This window comes from Plectropomus leopardus, chromosome 15, assembly GCF_008729295.1.
Source record: "Plectropomus leopardus isolate mb chromosome 15, YSFRI_Pleo_2.0, whole genome shotgun sequence".
Taxonomy (NCBI): Eukaryota; Metazoa; Chordata; class Actinopteri; order Perciformes; family Serranidae; genus Plectropomus; species Plectropomus leopardus.
Window position 1 is genome coordinate 6,910,027 of NC_056477.1, and position 14,487 is coordinate 6,924,513.

Here is a 14,487-nt window from a genome sequence, read left to right on the forward strand (position 1 = left end):
GTCAGGCGCAAACCTCCTATCTCCAAAATTGGTATTTTTCAAGAATTAGAAAAAACACTGTTTTTAAAATTTTCCAGTGAAGGTTTAATCACAGAAGATTTCATTGGCTGAGAAATGGTATCAGGGAGGAAAATAAAATGGTGAACAAATCACACACAAACTTACCAGAGTGACCCGGTTGCAGACGGGGTCTCGCAAGGCATGGATATAGGGCGTGGCATGTTGGAAAGTGTAATCTTCCAAAAATGAACCTTCATGGTGTTTAATGTTTGGACTCCTCACCTCGGACACTGGTGAAGGCATCACGGCCTGGAAGAGAGGAAAAGGAGGCAAGATGAGGTGACAGAAGGTATCTTCAGTTGGTCATAAATTAAAAATAAATAAATAAATAAATGTGGGTAATACAATTTGTAAGGTGTAATGTTTTTCAGAGATCATTTTCTGATTATTTCAAGCAGCAAAATGGAATAATTATAAAACAGGAAACTGAATCACGCCTCCATGCTGACTGTGACAGATTGTCTTTCTCTGTGGAAATTGTTTCTTTGACGCTACGAGATTGGATGGCAGTTGAGTAAAGTACCACAGGTACAATCTAAAAGATGCATTATTACAAAAAAATAATAGCAATAACAAAATCAAATGATTTAATCTATCTATGAACAGAGCAAAATGTGTTTACAACACACGCCGGTACCTCATCCAGTCTTTGGAGGTGCTTATTGCCAGCATTAGCGGGTGTGCTAACGTTCTCTGTCGGCGTGCTGAAGCGTGAGAGGTGGTTGCTCAGGTTGAAGGTGGGCGACAGGAGGCCGGGGACAAACACCTTACTGACCTAAAGGGACAGCATATCAGGAATCTCATGTCTTTAGCACACAGGAAATCACTTTAATTGCAGAAATGTCAAATAATTGTCCATGTACTGCTGTGATGCACTAATCTGACTTAAGTCTTGGTGGTTTGATAAATCCTTACCCTGGTGATTCCTGTGTAGAGAACCAGACTGCCGCAGGCCTCCAGAACCAGCATGGCATCGATATTCTGAGGACCAAAGTTTTATTGTCAGAAAAAATCTCAAGTCACTCAGGATGCAGCTAAAAAATATTTTCATTAACTATTATTCTTTCTTTTAATTCCCAAAGTTAATGTTTAAGCTCCTAGAAGGATTTAAAAAACAGCAAATATTAACATTTGAAAAACTTAACCAATAAAGTTTGAGCGTTCATGCTTAAAAATGCAAGTTGATCATCAGGATTGTTGGCAATTCCTTTTTTGCAATTCAACTATTTGTTTACTGGTGTAAAATTCACACATAATTTACATCACTCAATGGAAGAAAAGGTGAGCAAGTCAACAAATAATGCAGTCTGTATTACAAAATTGAGCAAGACTGTTATGTGTTTAATGTTGCTCTCCAATCTGTTTGTTAAAGTAGAATTAGAGTAGCTTTTTTTATACATATTTGCATTCAGTTTAATATCTGTGATTACTCTTAAGGTGCTTAAATTACAGATGTTATTAGGTGTCATGGGTAATTTAGACATGCACACACAACAAACCATATTATTCATGCTTGTTTGTGTTTTTATCAGTTTATGATCAATACTTTGTTGATTTAAATATGTAACTGTCGCCGACACTTCGTAAATCTCATAGCCTAAATACTGTTATCTACCTGCAGAGGCTCTGCATCTTTGGCTGGGATGGTCGTGACAGAGGCGAAAATGAGCTGAGAGGAATCGTTGCTCTCAATAAACTTCACACATCTGTGGAAACAATGAAAAAGATGTTACCTGCAGAAAGAGATGATGAAGAGGAAGAAAAGTAGATTCCATAATATTAAGAATGTGCATGTCAGTGATGTCTGAATCAAATGTTTATTAATTATTCATTTAATATTAATAATATTTATTGTGATTGGCTACACTGTGTGTGTTTGTTGACCTGAGCTGTTGGTGAGACTCCACCAGGAAACAGAGGTAGCGGTTCTCACAGAGGTCAGAGGTCAGGAATATTTTAGATGCCTGGCTGCTCATCTCCCTGCAAACACAAAAGGAGAAGACTCAGGTGAGGCAGGACAGCAATTAGTTGACTGACAGCAAAGTATTTCACAACTATTTTGATAATCAGTTGATTGTCATTTTTTGTAAGAAAAAAAAGAAAAAAAAAAAAAGAAAAATTTGTTGCCGCTTCTTCAGTGTTAGGATTTGCTGCTTTTCTTTAATCTGTGTGACATAAAAGTTAATATGTTTGAATTTGAGACTTTTAGAGGCATCATTTTAGGCTCTGTGAAAATTAAATAGACATTTTTCACTGTTTTCTGATATTTTATGGACCAATGACTCATTTGAGAAAATAAATGTCAGATTAATCAGTACAGAAAATAATCCTTAGTTGCAACACTCATGTGAAATAACAGTAGTTACTACAGTTGCTTGAGCTAGAATTGGTAAAAAAATTTGTGATAAGTGAGGATGCTTCCCGATATGCTCTCTCTTTCGGATACCGTCACTGATAGGTCAACATAAATCACAGCAACGTTTCAACTATTTGGTGAAAGTGTCATGATGAAATGCTTCACTTCTCTCTCTACCTGGGCGCTTCTGAGCTTCCTAAAGGTGTGATAAAAAATATATAAAGGTATAAAGGAGGTATTAAGCAATACCTCATTACAAAATGAAACCAAATTATTGCACAAAGAAATATTCAGAAAACTGTTTTTCTAAAACATAAAAATGTTTCTGACAGAACAAAACAAGGGAATACACATCTGGGTTTCTGATTATGAAGCATTTTGCTGGTATTTTACAGTAAAACCTAAATCTTTTGTGGCTACATATACCTATGTATGCCTAAAAGTTCGGGTGCTAAAATAGACTAGAAAGCTATGCAGCCGCATTGCTGAGCTCACAAGGATAAAGGCCATCACTTAGAGGACAAAGTTGAAATCACATTAAAATGAAGCTATCGATGATTCATTCACAATAACTGTCTGTCACTGATACAAATTAATAATGTTCCTGCACAAACTCTGCATCTGTTTTCTGTAGAGTTCAGTTCTGGTTATTACCTGTGACAGCCAGCTGTGATCGTCTCACTCCACAGCTGCTCCATGCAGAGGTCGGGTACGATGGGCTCCATCTCCGGCACCAGCATCGTCTCGTTCACTGTGCTGTTGGGAGAGGGTATCAAGCCATGGTGCCCCCTGGGGGACGGGCTGTGGAAGGACGTGTTGAAACGAGCTGCACCTGAAAGGGACGGAGCCGCCATGCCTGGAGAGTGGGCGCGGCTGGGATAGAAGGACACAAGAAGAGAAAAGGGAGATAGCACTCAGTGATGTTTAGGACCACTGGTGGTGTTGTGGAGCAACGTTTCACCGAGCACGTACTTTTTTCTGTATCCTGTGTTGTGGCAAAAACACGTGCACAAGGACAGTAATAAAAGTACATTTCTAACAAATTCGGAAATGTGTGTGAAGCAATGTGTGCAGTCTGCAATAGACAGAATAAAGTGATAAAGTATTTATACAAAAATAATTGCTCTGCATCCTGTTGCGTCCCGAATTTACTGGTCAAGAGTCTAAGTTTAAGCATTGAACTAGATAATCCTTTGTCCATACTGGCTCAAAATATTTATCAGTTGTACTAATAACACTAAAATAGGCAGTAAATTTTATTAGGAGCTTGGTCTGCGTGCCAAAAGCCTAATTTCCCTAAGTCTTTACCTGTGGCAAGAAATGTAAACATTGTCTGAACTGTTTGTTTAAAACATCTCCTCTGTCCTGCCTCTTTAAATTCCACTCAGTTTTCAATGTAAGTGTGTGGTTTATCTACTGATGTGATCTTTTTGTTATGTTGATATATGGAAGTGTGATTGTTGCAGCAAACCAATTTTCCCCACGGGGACAAAAAAAGTATCAATCTATCTAAAAAACATTATGAGCCTCTTCAATTTGACGTCAAACTCACCTGAGAGCAGCCATGTTGGATATACTCGGGGAGTGAACACGGGAATGTAATCCTGGTGAAGACGTCATGGTCCTGCCCTGATGGCTGTGCAGAGCGCTGTAGTGGAGAGGAGAGCTGGTGCTGACGGCACAACTAAAAAAAGAGGATCAGAGACAGGATCAGACAGGAGCATGGGACCAGAGACGCTTTTAAAGGTCACCAGCAGAAATGTTTGCTATTCTAAAAAATAAAAATGATGCATTCATATAGTTGACGTGTCATTTCTCTTTCTGGCTACACATCTACTGTCTTTTATGCATTTGATTATCCTGCTCTTGGTGTCATCTTTGCCAGGTTTTGTCTCTGTTGGACATTCCTAGCATAAACGTTAAATAACAATAGTGGACATCATGATGCATTTACACATGAAAGCCAAACATCCCACATTTTAACTGGTGTGAGGAACACACTTTGAATTCACATTTACCTCGGTCCAGTTACGGGACCGAGCCCAGTTAACCCACTGCCACCAGGGGAGTCCAGGCGGGAGATGTTACGGAGGTGAGAAGTCAGGAAGCCTGATGCCATCAGACCCAACGGAGTGCCACATGGATCTGCTGTACACCGCAGAACTGTAGAGCGCTCCTGATGGAGATTGGAGGCTCAGGGTTAGGAACAGGTATTCAGTGTGTTTGTCTGTCTGTCTGTGTAATCACTTACGTCCTGTGTGACTTTGCGCAGGGCCCAGACAGAGTGTATTCCCTGTACAGTGTCATAGAAGACAACTATAGAGGGCTGACAACAGCTGAAAACTATCTTCATGGTGGCGTCAGAGGCATACTGCACACGGGAGCCTTCAAACTGGCCTGGAAAAAACACACAGAATCAGCTCAAAATATGTTGATGACTCATAAAGAGAGAGGACAGAGGGGAGAGAGAGAGAGATAATGTGTGTGATTTAGTGTTTGTCGTACCTGCAGGTTTACAGACTACTGGTGCAATCTCGTCTAGAGGATGCAGCATGCTGAACACTGTGGGCAGAGGTTCTCTGTAGAGAAAAAGAGCTCAGTGCCTCAGTTAGCCTCCAAATGACATGGTTTAAGTGAGCTTGTGTGTGTGCAAGAGTGTGTGACTCGGAGGTTGTCCTTAATGCAAACACATTTATTCAGGTGTTGAGCTTTGATGTGTGCGGCTGCATCTCCTTACACGGGTGTTTGAATCTAAAAACATGTATGTAAGTGTGCAGTGTTAGTGTGTACCCGGGAGGGCTGAGTTGTGCGTCGGTCGCTGTGTTTTTTCGTTCTAACAAAAGTCCAAACTTTGTCGCCCAGCCATTTGAGACCTGGAGAAGAAAAAGAGGGGAAAGACAGGGGAGATTTTTTTTAACATATTGTCATGTTGTTGTTTATTAATGACAACAATTAATGTTTCACTTTTACTCAATTGAATACAGAAGCAAATGCAATTTCTACAACTTGACTAAAAAACTTCTAGTTGACCTAAAGGAAACTTTTTAAATCTGCAATAGCTGATTTTTTTTGCCATGTGGGGACAGCAGAAACAACATCAAGATATCATCATCTTTTAAAACAGAAATGCACTTTCCTTTTAAAGCAACACATCATCACTATAGAACAATAAACGTAGGGGAAGGTCATAGAAATGCCCCAGCTCAATTTTGGCTAACAATCATAACCTAAAGCTTATCAAATGAAGTGATGTCAGATTAATATTGCTGCATTATTGTTACTGCACTAGATTTTGGAGAATTAGCCAGACAAAATAAGCACTTTGGAGGAATCACTCAGGGAGCAGGGAAGCAGTGATGGACATTTTTGCATGATCCTCTGACATTTAAGATATAATGAGAAGTCCATTAATTGAGAAAATATTCTACAGATTTGATCATGTGATGAATGTCACTTGCAACCCAATTTGTAATATTGCAAAATATGACTTTTGATTGAACCTAATAAGAAAGCAATCTTCTTTGCCACTTCCAGAGAGAGTTTAATGGTTTACAAGAGAGAAGTACCCTGAAGGGCTTCAGTGTCAAGGACCGCCCCGGCAGTGGGGATGCTTTCTGTCAAAGAGGCTCTTACAAGGATTTTCTTGGTCTGCTCAAAACACCAAAATCTTGTCTCCTTACCTCTTAAATAATTTCAATTATTTAATGAGAGTGGGTGACAAACTTTCTCACCACCTTCAAAGGCCTTCAGCAAAAAAACACAAAGCAGAGAGGAAACAGGATTTCCTCTGAGTTGCCAACAAACAATGTTTCTGCAACTTCCAGGTAAAAACACATCCCTGAATTAAATTACCTCTTGTTGCTGTGCAACAGACTAATGAGAACACACACACACAACCCTAAAATAACAGAGTGCACACTCACATACACTCAAACACATTTGCACTGTCGAGAACATACCTGCATGTGGCCAAACAAACTCATTCTAGTTTAGCGTGTGAAGACAAACAAGCATGGTTGTTTCTCACACACTCACAGGCATCTGATATTGATGGGGTTCATTTGATTGTCAGTGATCCAAGGTTTCCATTATTACTAGTTAGCCAGACAATGGATCAGCCCTGGGGAATATCACTAAATCAAACACTTGCTTGCAAGCACACATGCACAGATGCACACTCAAGCACAGAAAGCATTCAGGATTTATGTAGAAAAAAAAGCTAGGGACATTTTACTTTAGGGGAATATAAAGTCAGTGAGAGAGCATGACTGTCAAATAAACCGTTCCAAAAAGGTTAAACAAAGATTTTAGAATTCAATCCTCAATATGTATTAAATATACTAGCTGTCGATGCCACATGAAGCAACTTTGCTCTGCGGTGGCTCTAAATAGTTGCCCAAACTTGTTTCTGGATATCAAAGTTTGAAGGCTTTGAGTATCACTAGGTTTTTAACTTGCTCACGCCTCCATCGTGTCTGTAGTGAGTTACACTGAAAGAAACCAGTTACTTCCAGTTTCTCCTTCCCTCTCACCTGGAAAGGTAGCGGTGAGATGAAATCCTTCCCAGTTACAGTGTGAACGTTGACGCAGCTACTCTGGATGATACACACTGTCTGCTCCACCTCCTCCTCTGTAAAAAAACATTAAATGTAATGTATCTTTCTTTATGAACGTCAACAGAATTGCCATGTAAATTAATGGATAACTTAAAACAAGAATTTCTCCTTCAAAACAAAAGGTTTTTAATGATTCAGTACCGTCTTTCTTGTTCGCTGGAACAGCAAAGTTGCACCACAAGGCCTGAAGAAAGAATAAAAAGTGTCAACTCCTCGAGATATTCGCTTTGCAAGCTAACAAAAAAAAAGATGAATGTTGACAATCGGTGAATTTCCACTGTGCTTACAAATTTGTCTTTAAATATATAGCGGATGCTTACAAAAAGCTACCATGGAACAAAGAAATGATTATTTTCATCTTATTCACAAACTTAAGTTGTTTTAAAGTATTTTGTCTTACCTAATAAAAGTCATCAACTGTAACTGACACCTACACCTTAATTACCATCTAAATCAACAATGGTATCTCAATAGCTTCTTGTCTAAAATAGCATTCAGTAACTGACCTGCTGCACTGGGCTGTCGACAGTGAAGGCCTTATATACGTTGGAAGCTTGGGTCCGACTGCCCTGGCTCCAGACAACAACAGTTCCTGCTGCGTAGAGCTCCTCTTCAAACTCCACATCCTCCTCTCTGACTCCCATGCAGCCCTTCCTAAGCTGCCAGCACTCCTGCCCATCGAAACACACCCATTAGGATAGTAACACTACAATGTTACTTTTTGATGCAAAGACAAAAAAAATTCAGTGCCATGCAAGAAACATATTTTAAAAATTTAAATGTAATTACTTTCTCTTGGTGTTTTTTCTTCCTATTTTTCAACTTGTACACTGCTATGGCTTTTATCTTCTTCAATGTTTTACATACAGAAGTTCTTGTACAGGTGTAATGTAAGTACCATAGTGTAAAAGTCATGTAATGCCATGCAAGCTCACCCTCTCTCTCTCCTGCAGACTGACTTCCTGCAGCGACCCCACCAGGCCGGCAGCACCATCTGACGACCAGAGCTCGGAGGCGGGCTGGAGCTCTCTGAGCTGCAGGTTGAAGGCGTTTGGATGGTTCCTGCAGTGCTCGCGGCCAAACGGGACAAACGACTGCAATTCCCCTGCTGCGATCATCGTGGCTGTCTCTTCATACACGACTTCCGACATGAGTTCCAGATATCAGCATTATTTCTGAAAAGCAAAGAGAAAGAAGAAGACAGAAAAATGTTTACAAATAAACAAGAAACTCAACTTTTTTTTTTCATTTACTGGCCGTACCACAACCTAGTGGATTTAACATATTCTATCAGACTCTTCCACTGTTGTGCATGTTAATAAGAACATTTAGAAAGCAGCAGGGGAATTGAGACAAGGGTAAGACTAATATGCCATTAAAAAAAAATCTAAAGCCATGGAAGCATAGACGCCTGTTTTTGTGGATTTTTTCCACCCAATCACTGCAATGTCTTGGCAGTGATGCAAAATTTTAATTTGGAGTGGACAAACCCACCACCCTCAGTCAAAAACATGAGTGATAGGGGTGGAAATTACCAGAGTTCTCATCATACAATATAATCATAACAATTAAGTCTCAAGACAATATTGTTACAAATTTAAATATGTTGTGATATTGTGATTTATTACCTTTTTCAACTGCAAATTATGTCCCGAAAGGAAAACTTTGTCAGCATCTGTTTTTTTTTCAGTCAGTTCATCTGACTTTAATCATTGTTACTGCATCAAAATGTCTCTAGTGGACTGTAAAAGCAATTTATATTACTTTCTAGTGGGCTATCAAAAAATTTGTATTTGTAATATTCATAATTTATAGAATTAAAAAAATGTATACTTGGCGTGTGTATTGATACCATGTTGTCAAGCAAAGATATCGTAATACAATGCTGTATCAATTCTTTCAATAATAAGTGACAGCATGGTTTCTAATGGAGTTAGAAAGGTACTTTGCTAAAGTAAAATGGAAACACTATTGAAGAAAACACTATTGTCTTTGTTGCTGCTATTATCACATGCACACAATGGCTCATGTGACATCATTTATGTGTTAAATTAAGTGTACTTATATGTATGCATACACGCAAATGTATGTGCGTTTGGGTACAGGTCTTTGCATGGACTGTATGTGATTGAGTGGATGTTCGTTTGGGCGGCTCTGGGCGTGGAACATATTTTCTGAACAGAATGCTATTATTACTATTATCATTGTTACCATTATTATTATTTATAGTAGTTTCAGGTCATATGCCCTGCAGTATCTAATGCTTACTCATTCTGTGTGGGTGCAGTGGAGTGGGTGGATGTGCCCTAGATGAGTGGGTGGGTTAAGGAGAACCATTTACTGTATGTGTGCTTGTAATTGTTGTTTTGTGTTGGTTTGTGTTATCCAGTAATAAAGACCAACTTCAGAAAGGATTATTTATTAATTGCTGCCATAATAAAAATAGATAAATGTGGAGAAAATAAAAAGCTAAAAGTTGCGCAACTGTTATGACAGTGGGTGTCAAATTATGATTCTTTGTATTACAGTTGTACTTGATGCTGTTAAGGTGGTCACCCCGTTTAAATAAAAAACTAGTCATTTTACCTTCATTTAACGCTAAAACTGAACATTTTCATCACACCGAAAAAGCAGATTACACATGCAGCGATTAGTGTTGTCTGAATAACAGTTTGTGGCGTCATTACTCTATTAACATATCACTGGATTATTTTGGTAAACTCTTAACTGTGATATTATCCGTCACGTTTTGTTATATTGTTAGAAAACCCCAATATAATGAGGCAAACAATAGCAATTGTCAATACTGTTCACTCTGACAGACGCTATGCTAGCGGCTAGTTTGACGTTTTCAAATAAAACAATAATAGTTAACATTACCCAAAATAAAAATAAAACTCAGAGGCTGACAGCCAGTATGATGGTGTAAGTTATATAAATAAACATGTTGAGACTGACAGTTAGCTGTGATGCTAGCTATTAGCATGCTAACGCTAAAAACCATAAGCGTACAGTTGTTTTCACTGGCTCTATTAGCACGCTAGCTAATGTTAGCTTCAGCTAGCTTTGAGTTTGCAGGGAAACATTAAGCCGCTAACCTGATAGTACGGAATAATCTGGCTCTTGTCGCGGAGTCCCTGTCTTTCCTTAGTTTGAGTCTCGCTTGGGCACAACGTCGTCACCGGTGCCAACATAAAAACAACTCGAAACAGGTGCCAAACTGTGGATTTGGCTACCGCAGGTTTTCAAATGAGCGCGGACATCTTTGCTGTCCCGACATTCTCTTCCTCCACGAGCCAGCCAATCAGCTTCGCGCTCCTTCTTCCTGAGCGCTGATTGGCTGGCTCGTGGCAGCCATTTAGGGCAGCTCCATCCAGAAAACATCCTCCCTCGTCTTTTTCTTACATCTTTTTTTTATGAACTTCTTTTCCCACACTAGTTTAATGAACTGCTCGTGAAACGCCTGAATTAAATCATAATATTGATTTTTATATATTATATTTATTGTGTTATGATATAATATCAAATGATGTCACTCTTGACAAGAGGCCTGGATGCAAAACAGTTTCAAGCAGTGAGGTTTACATGACTTGCAGACTTGATAGCATGGTTCACCCTTTGAAACTTGAGCTAAATGGCCTGATTACTTTCAGAAACACTGTAAGAAGGCAATGAGCAACTTCCCAAAAACATTAGCAAGAAATTAGTAAAAAGTAAATAACCTGAAAATGAATAAGTAAAGTTTTAAAAAAAACAAACAAAAAGGGAAATAACCTGAAAAAATTTGCTAAAAAATAATTATTATTCTGTTAAATATTTTTAAATATAGTTATACTTTTTAGCTTTTTTTTCTTTTTTTCCCTGGACATTTCCCCAGCTTTTTTAAAAATTAATTTTCTAAATCAACTAATTTCTTACAATCTGTGAAACATTTCTTACCAAGTTGCTCATTTCCCATATTTTAAAAGAAATTGCATCAATTTGTTCAAGCTTCGAAAGGTTAAACATTGTGAAAGGCATCTGAATGCAGAAAATGGGAAGTGATGTCACTCCTGGTTTTTAAGGGTTAAATGTGGAGGATATTAATGAATGTTGCAGAGAGGATCACTGTCACCCCAATTAAGTATAAATAAGCTGATATTTATAAGGGGAAGTGCTGGGTAATTGCCAGCGCCTGTTTGAAGTCACACTAAGATTCAGACTGAAGACAACAATTATTTAACTATAAAACATTATTTTTGCTAATGAATGATGTCTTTTATATTGAATATTTCTTAATTTGTTAGATTTTTTGTGTGGACATTAGGAGTATATATTGGCAAAAAATGACATATATTATGATAAGTATGTTTTTTTCAGTGTATAATCATTTGAAAATAAGAATTCTTGTGTTCTCATACCTTAGAATAAGCTGTTTATTTCTACGTACAGTTGCACCACCATGTTTCTACAGTAGCCCAGAATGAACAAATCAAACATTAATTAATGTAATGTAATCTTAATATTTATCCTATGCACAACAACCTTCAAAATATTTCAGGTCCAGTAACATCCAGTGTAGAATCTAGTTTCATGTTATTGACAAATGGACAGACTAAACACTGTACTATATTTGTAACTCCTTCTGCATCTAAGAAATCAAATTCAGCAAAAGGTACTCATGAAAAATTACACCTGAGTGGAAAATGAGGAGTCTGTGCATTACGGGTGCTGATGGGTGTGATGGATGATGCACAACAACAGAGTATAATCTGACTGAGTTATCTAGCCCAGACAATATCAGTGGAGCTCCCTGGGTGTTGTGTGTGTGTGTGTGTGTGTGTGTGTGTGTGTGTGTGTGTGTGTGTGTGTGTGTGTGTGTGTGTTATAGAGAAATAAATAGAGAGAAGGTGAGACTGCTTAGGTTTAAAGGGAAATGTAAAAAGAGATGACAGAAAACCCAAAAAGGGAAAGTGTGATTTCACGGGTCTGACTCAGATTGATAAAACAAATCATTAATGTTATTATTTTCCTTCGCAGTTGCATTCATAATGCACTTTCTGACTCACGCTTGCTCCCTTTTCTTGAACCTCTGTATTTCAAAATGAATTTGTTGATTGAAGATGACAGTTTTAGGGTTAAAGTGCAGCAGTAAAACATCTGGATTTCAAACCAAAATATATTTTATTATAAATCAAATTGATGTTAAAAAGGTGCATTTAAAACACAATTTCTGGGTCAGGTAAAGGTTTTTCTGTGTTTTGATTGCTTGTTTTGTCACGATCACTCAGTCGTTAACATGTTTTGTTGAGGCAATTTTCTAGAAAAACCATCTTATGTCAAGAATATCAAATTGATTAACAGAGATTTTGATTAAAGTTAAATCCTCTGGGCGTTTTTATGATGATGACTGACCCAGTGGCCTAATGGATAAGGCATCAGCCTCCGGAGCTGGGGATTGTGGGTTCAAGTCCCACCTGGGTTGATCATTACTAATCTTCTTTGGCCATAAATTGCTAAAACAGCATTAATTAAATGAAGTCATACTGCAGTGAATTGGTATGTTAGAAAATGTGATCTGCAGCTATTGTAGATTTACTGATACCATCAGAAAATCTGGATGCAGTGCATCTTCCCATAATTGTTGGACTGGTTCCTATGTTGGATAAAATTGGCCTTTTTCATGCTGCCTTTCCATAAAAACAAGAAAATAAACTTTATAGTACTCTTACTCAACTAACACCCAGACAACCAGGACAGACGCCCCATTATTTTAATTCAGCTGCGGCAGGTTGGCTGTTGGAGGTGAGGTCATCCTGCCATATCAGTCACTCAGATTTCATTACTGCAGGGCTGCTAAAGCATCCATGAGCAATGTGGTGACGCACTGCAGCCGACTGGGGAGCAAAGTGAGAGAGTCGCACTCTGGTGGTAGCATTCATACTCTCAGATAAATGGCATCATTTCTTCAAGTAACCAGTGAAAAAGAACCTGCAAAGAGACGATGCTCACATTGTGACTTTAATTGCTTTCAATTTTTGAGGTCCATCATGGATCATGCTCAGGCACTAAATGGAAATGCAGTTCATAAATGCTTCAGATACACCTGCACAATCTAATGTGATTTAAATCCTATAACACTGTATGAAGATCATAAATTTGCTTAATCCGAGAGGTCATGGTTAAATGGCCGTTTGAGGCCACAAATTTAGTTGTTGTGTTATACCGTGTTGAAAGCTGCTTCTGATATTTTATCAAATCATGTCTACTCATGTTCAAGGTTCAGATTTATAGTTATTGAATGCTACTGTTGTCTCTATCACTCTATCTCTATCTATCAACACGGGATTACTGTCAAAAATTAAATGCAGCTGTAGCTAACACCTCTGTAAAAGTAACAAGGACAAAAAATATATTTCTAAAAGGAAATATTCAGATGTGTTATGCACGCATAGTGTGTGCAATACTACTGTAAAGTTCTAGTCCAAAGAGCGCAAAAGTTGTCATCATGTGAAAAACAGACATAATGGTGCAACATGAAAATCGCAGATGCACACTCTGTGTTTCCAGTGCAATGTGTGGAAGATTTATAACATACTGTATAATGCAGATATGAGTGAGAGGAGAGGCGATGCATCCACTAATTACTATACAGCCACAACAAGCAATACGCAATGTCATTCATTTGGCTACTACACAGAGCTCATTAGCATAGGTGAGAGTTGGGACATAGATCGATTAGCAAATCAAGAGCTTTTCCTTCTGACTCATCTCTCTCTTCACCACAATGGTCCAACGCATCACTGCTGACGCCACACCAAACCACCTATCCATCTTCCACTTCATTTTTCACACACTCTTGATCTCAGATACTTTAACTCTTTCGCTTGGAGCAGTAGCTCTGTCCCAACCCAGAGGGGGAAATTCACCGTTTTCCAGTAAACAACACTGGCCTCAGACCTGGTGGTGCTGACTCATCTCAACCACTCGGCGCCAGTGTGTGCTGGAGGTCACGGCGTGATAAAGCCAACACTACCACATGATCTGCAAAGAGCAGAGATGAAATTCTAAGGTCACCTAACCAGACACTTTCCTCTCACCAGCTGCACCTTGAGATCCAGTCCATGAATATCATAAAGAGAATTGGCGACTAGAGATAACCCACAACACCCACTGGAAACATGTTTGACTTTTTGAGTATGCAGATACAACTCTCACATTAGTTACACACGGACTGGATGGCAGGTAGCGTTGACTCTGGTACCCCGGATTCCTGCTGTACCCCCATCACAGGACTCCCCAGGGGACATGGCCATATGTCTTCTCCAAGTCCATGACACAAATGTAGATTTCAAACAAAACATCAGCTTCACAAAGTTAAAAGAGGCACTTTTTTTTAAATTCATGAAAATTATCTTTGGTCCCTGGGAGAAAAAAAAGGATTTTTGTAACATCTATAGTTTGTGCATCCTCAAA

At 38.7% G+C, this 14,487-nt stretch overlaps 1 protein-coding gene and 1 non-coding gene across 3 annotated transcripts in view; one reads left to right on the plus strand and one right to left on the minus strand.

The window, feature by feature from the left end:
- Positions 1-10,300, minus strand: part of anapc1 (anaphase promoting complex subunit 1) — a 56,297-nt gene extending 45,997 nt beyond the window's left edge. For both annotated transcript variants that reach the window (XM_042502205.1, XM_042502204.1), the window contains exons 1-16: positions 10,131-10,300; positions 7,968-8,207; positions 7,539-7,703; positions 7,174-7,216; positions 6,949-7,046; positions 5,207-5,289; positions 4,922-4,995; positions 4,668-4,813; positions 4,435-4,592; positions 3,969-4,100; positions 3,071-3,289; positions 1,945-2,040; positions 1,676-1,766; positions 976-1,041; positions 698-835; positions 166-309 (exon numbers count right to left, since the gene is read on the minus strand). In XM_042502205.1, coding sequence (XP_042358139.1) covers positions 166-309; positions 698-835; positions 976-1,041; positions 1,676-1,766; positions 1,945-2,040; positions 3,071-3,289; positions 3,969-4,100; positions 4,435-4,592; positions 4,668-4,813; positions 4,922-4,995; positions 5,207-5,289; positions 6,949-7,046; positions 7,174-7,216; positions 7,539-7,703; positions 7,968-8,183 — 1,869 coding nt within the window. In that variant the 5' untranslated portion in view covers positions 8,184-8,207; positions 10,131-10,300. The remainder of the gene's footprint in view (positions 1-165; positions 310-697; positions 836-975; positions 1,042-1,675; positions 1,767-1,944; positions 2,041-3,070; positions 3,290-3,968; positions 4,101-4,434; positions 4,593-4,667; positions 4,814-4,921; positions 4,996-5,206; positions 5,290-6,948; positions 7,047-7,173; positions 7,217-7,538; positions 7,704-7,967; positions 8,208-10,130) is intronic.
- Positions 10,301-12,423: 2,123 nt separating this feature from the next.
- On the plus strand, positions 12,424-12,496 carry trnar-ccg. The gene has a single exon. It is a non-coding gene; the product is annotated as a tRNA-Arg (tRNA).
- The last annotated feature ends 1,991 nt before the right edge of the window (positions 12,497-14,487 follow it).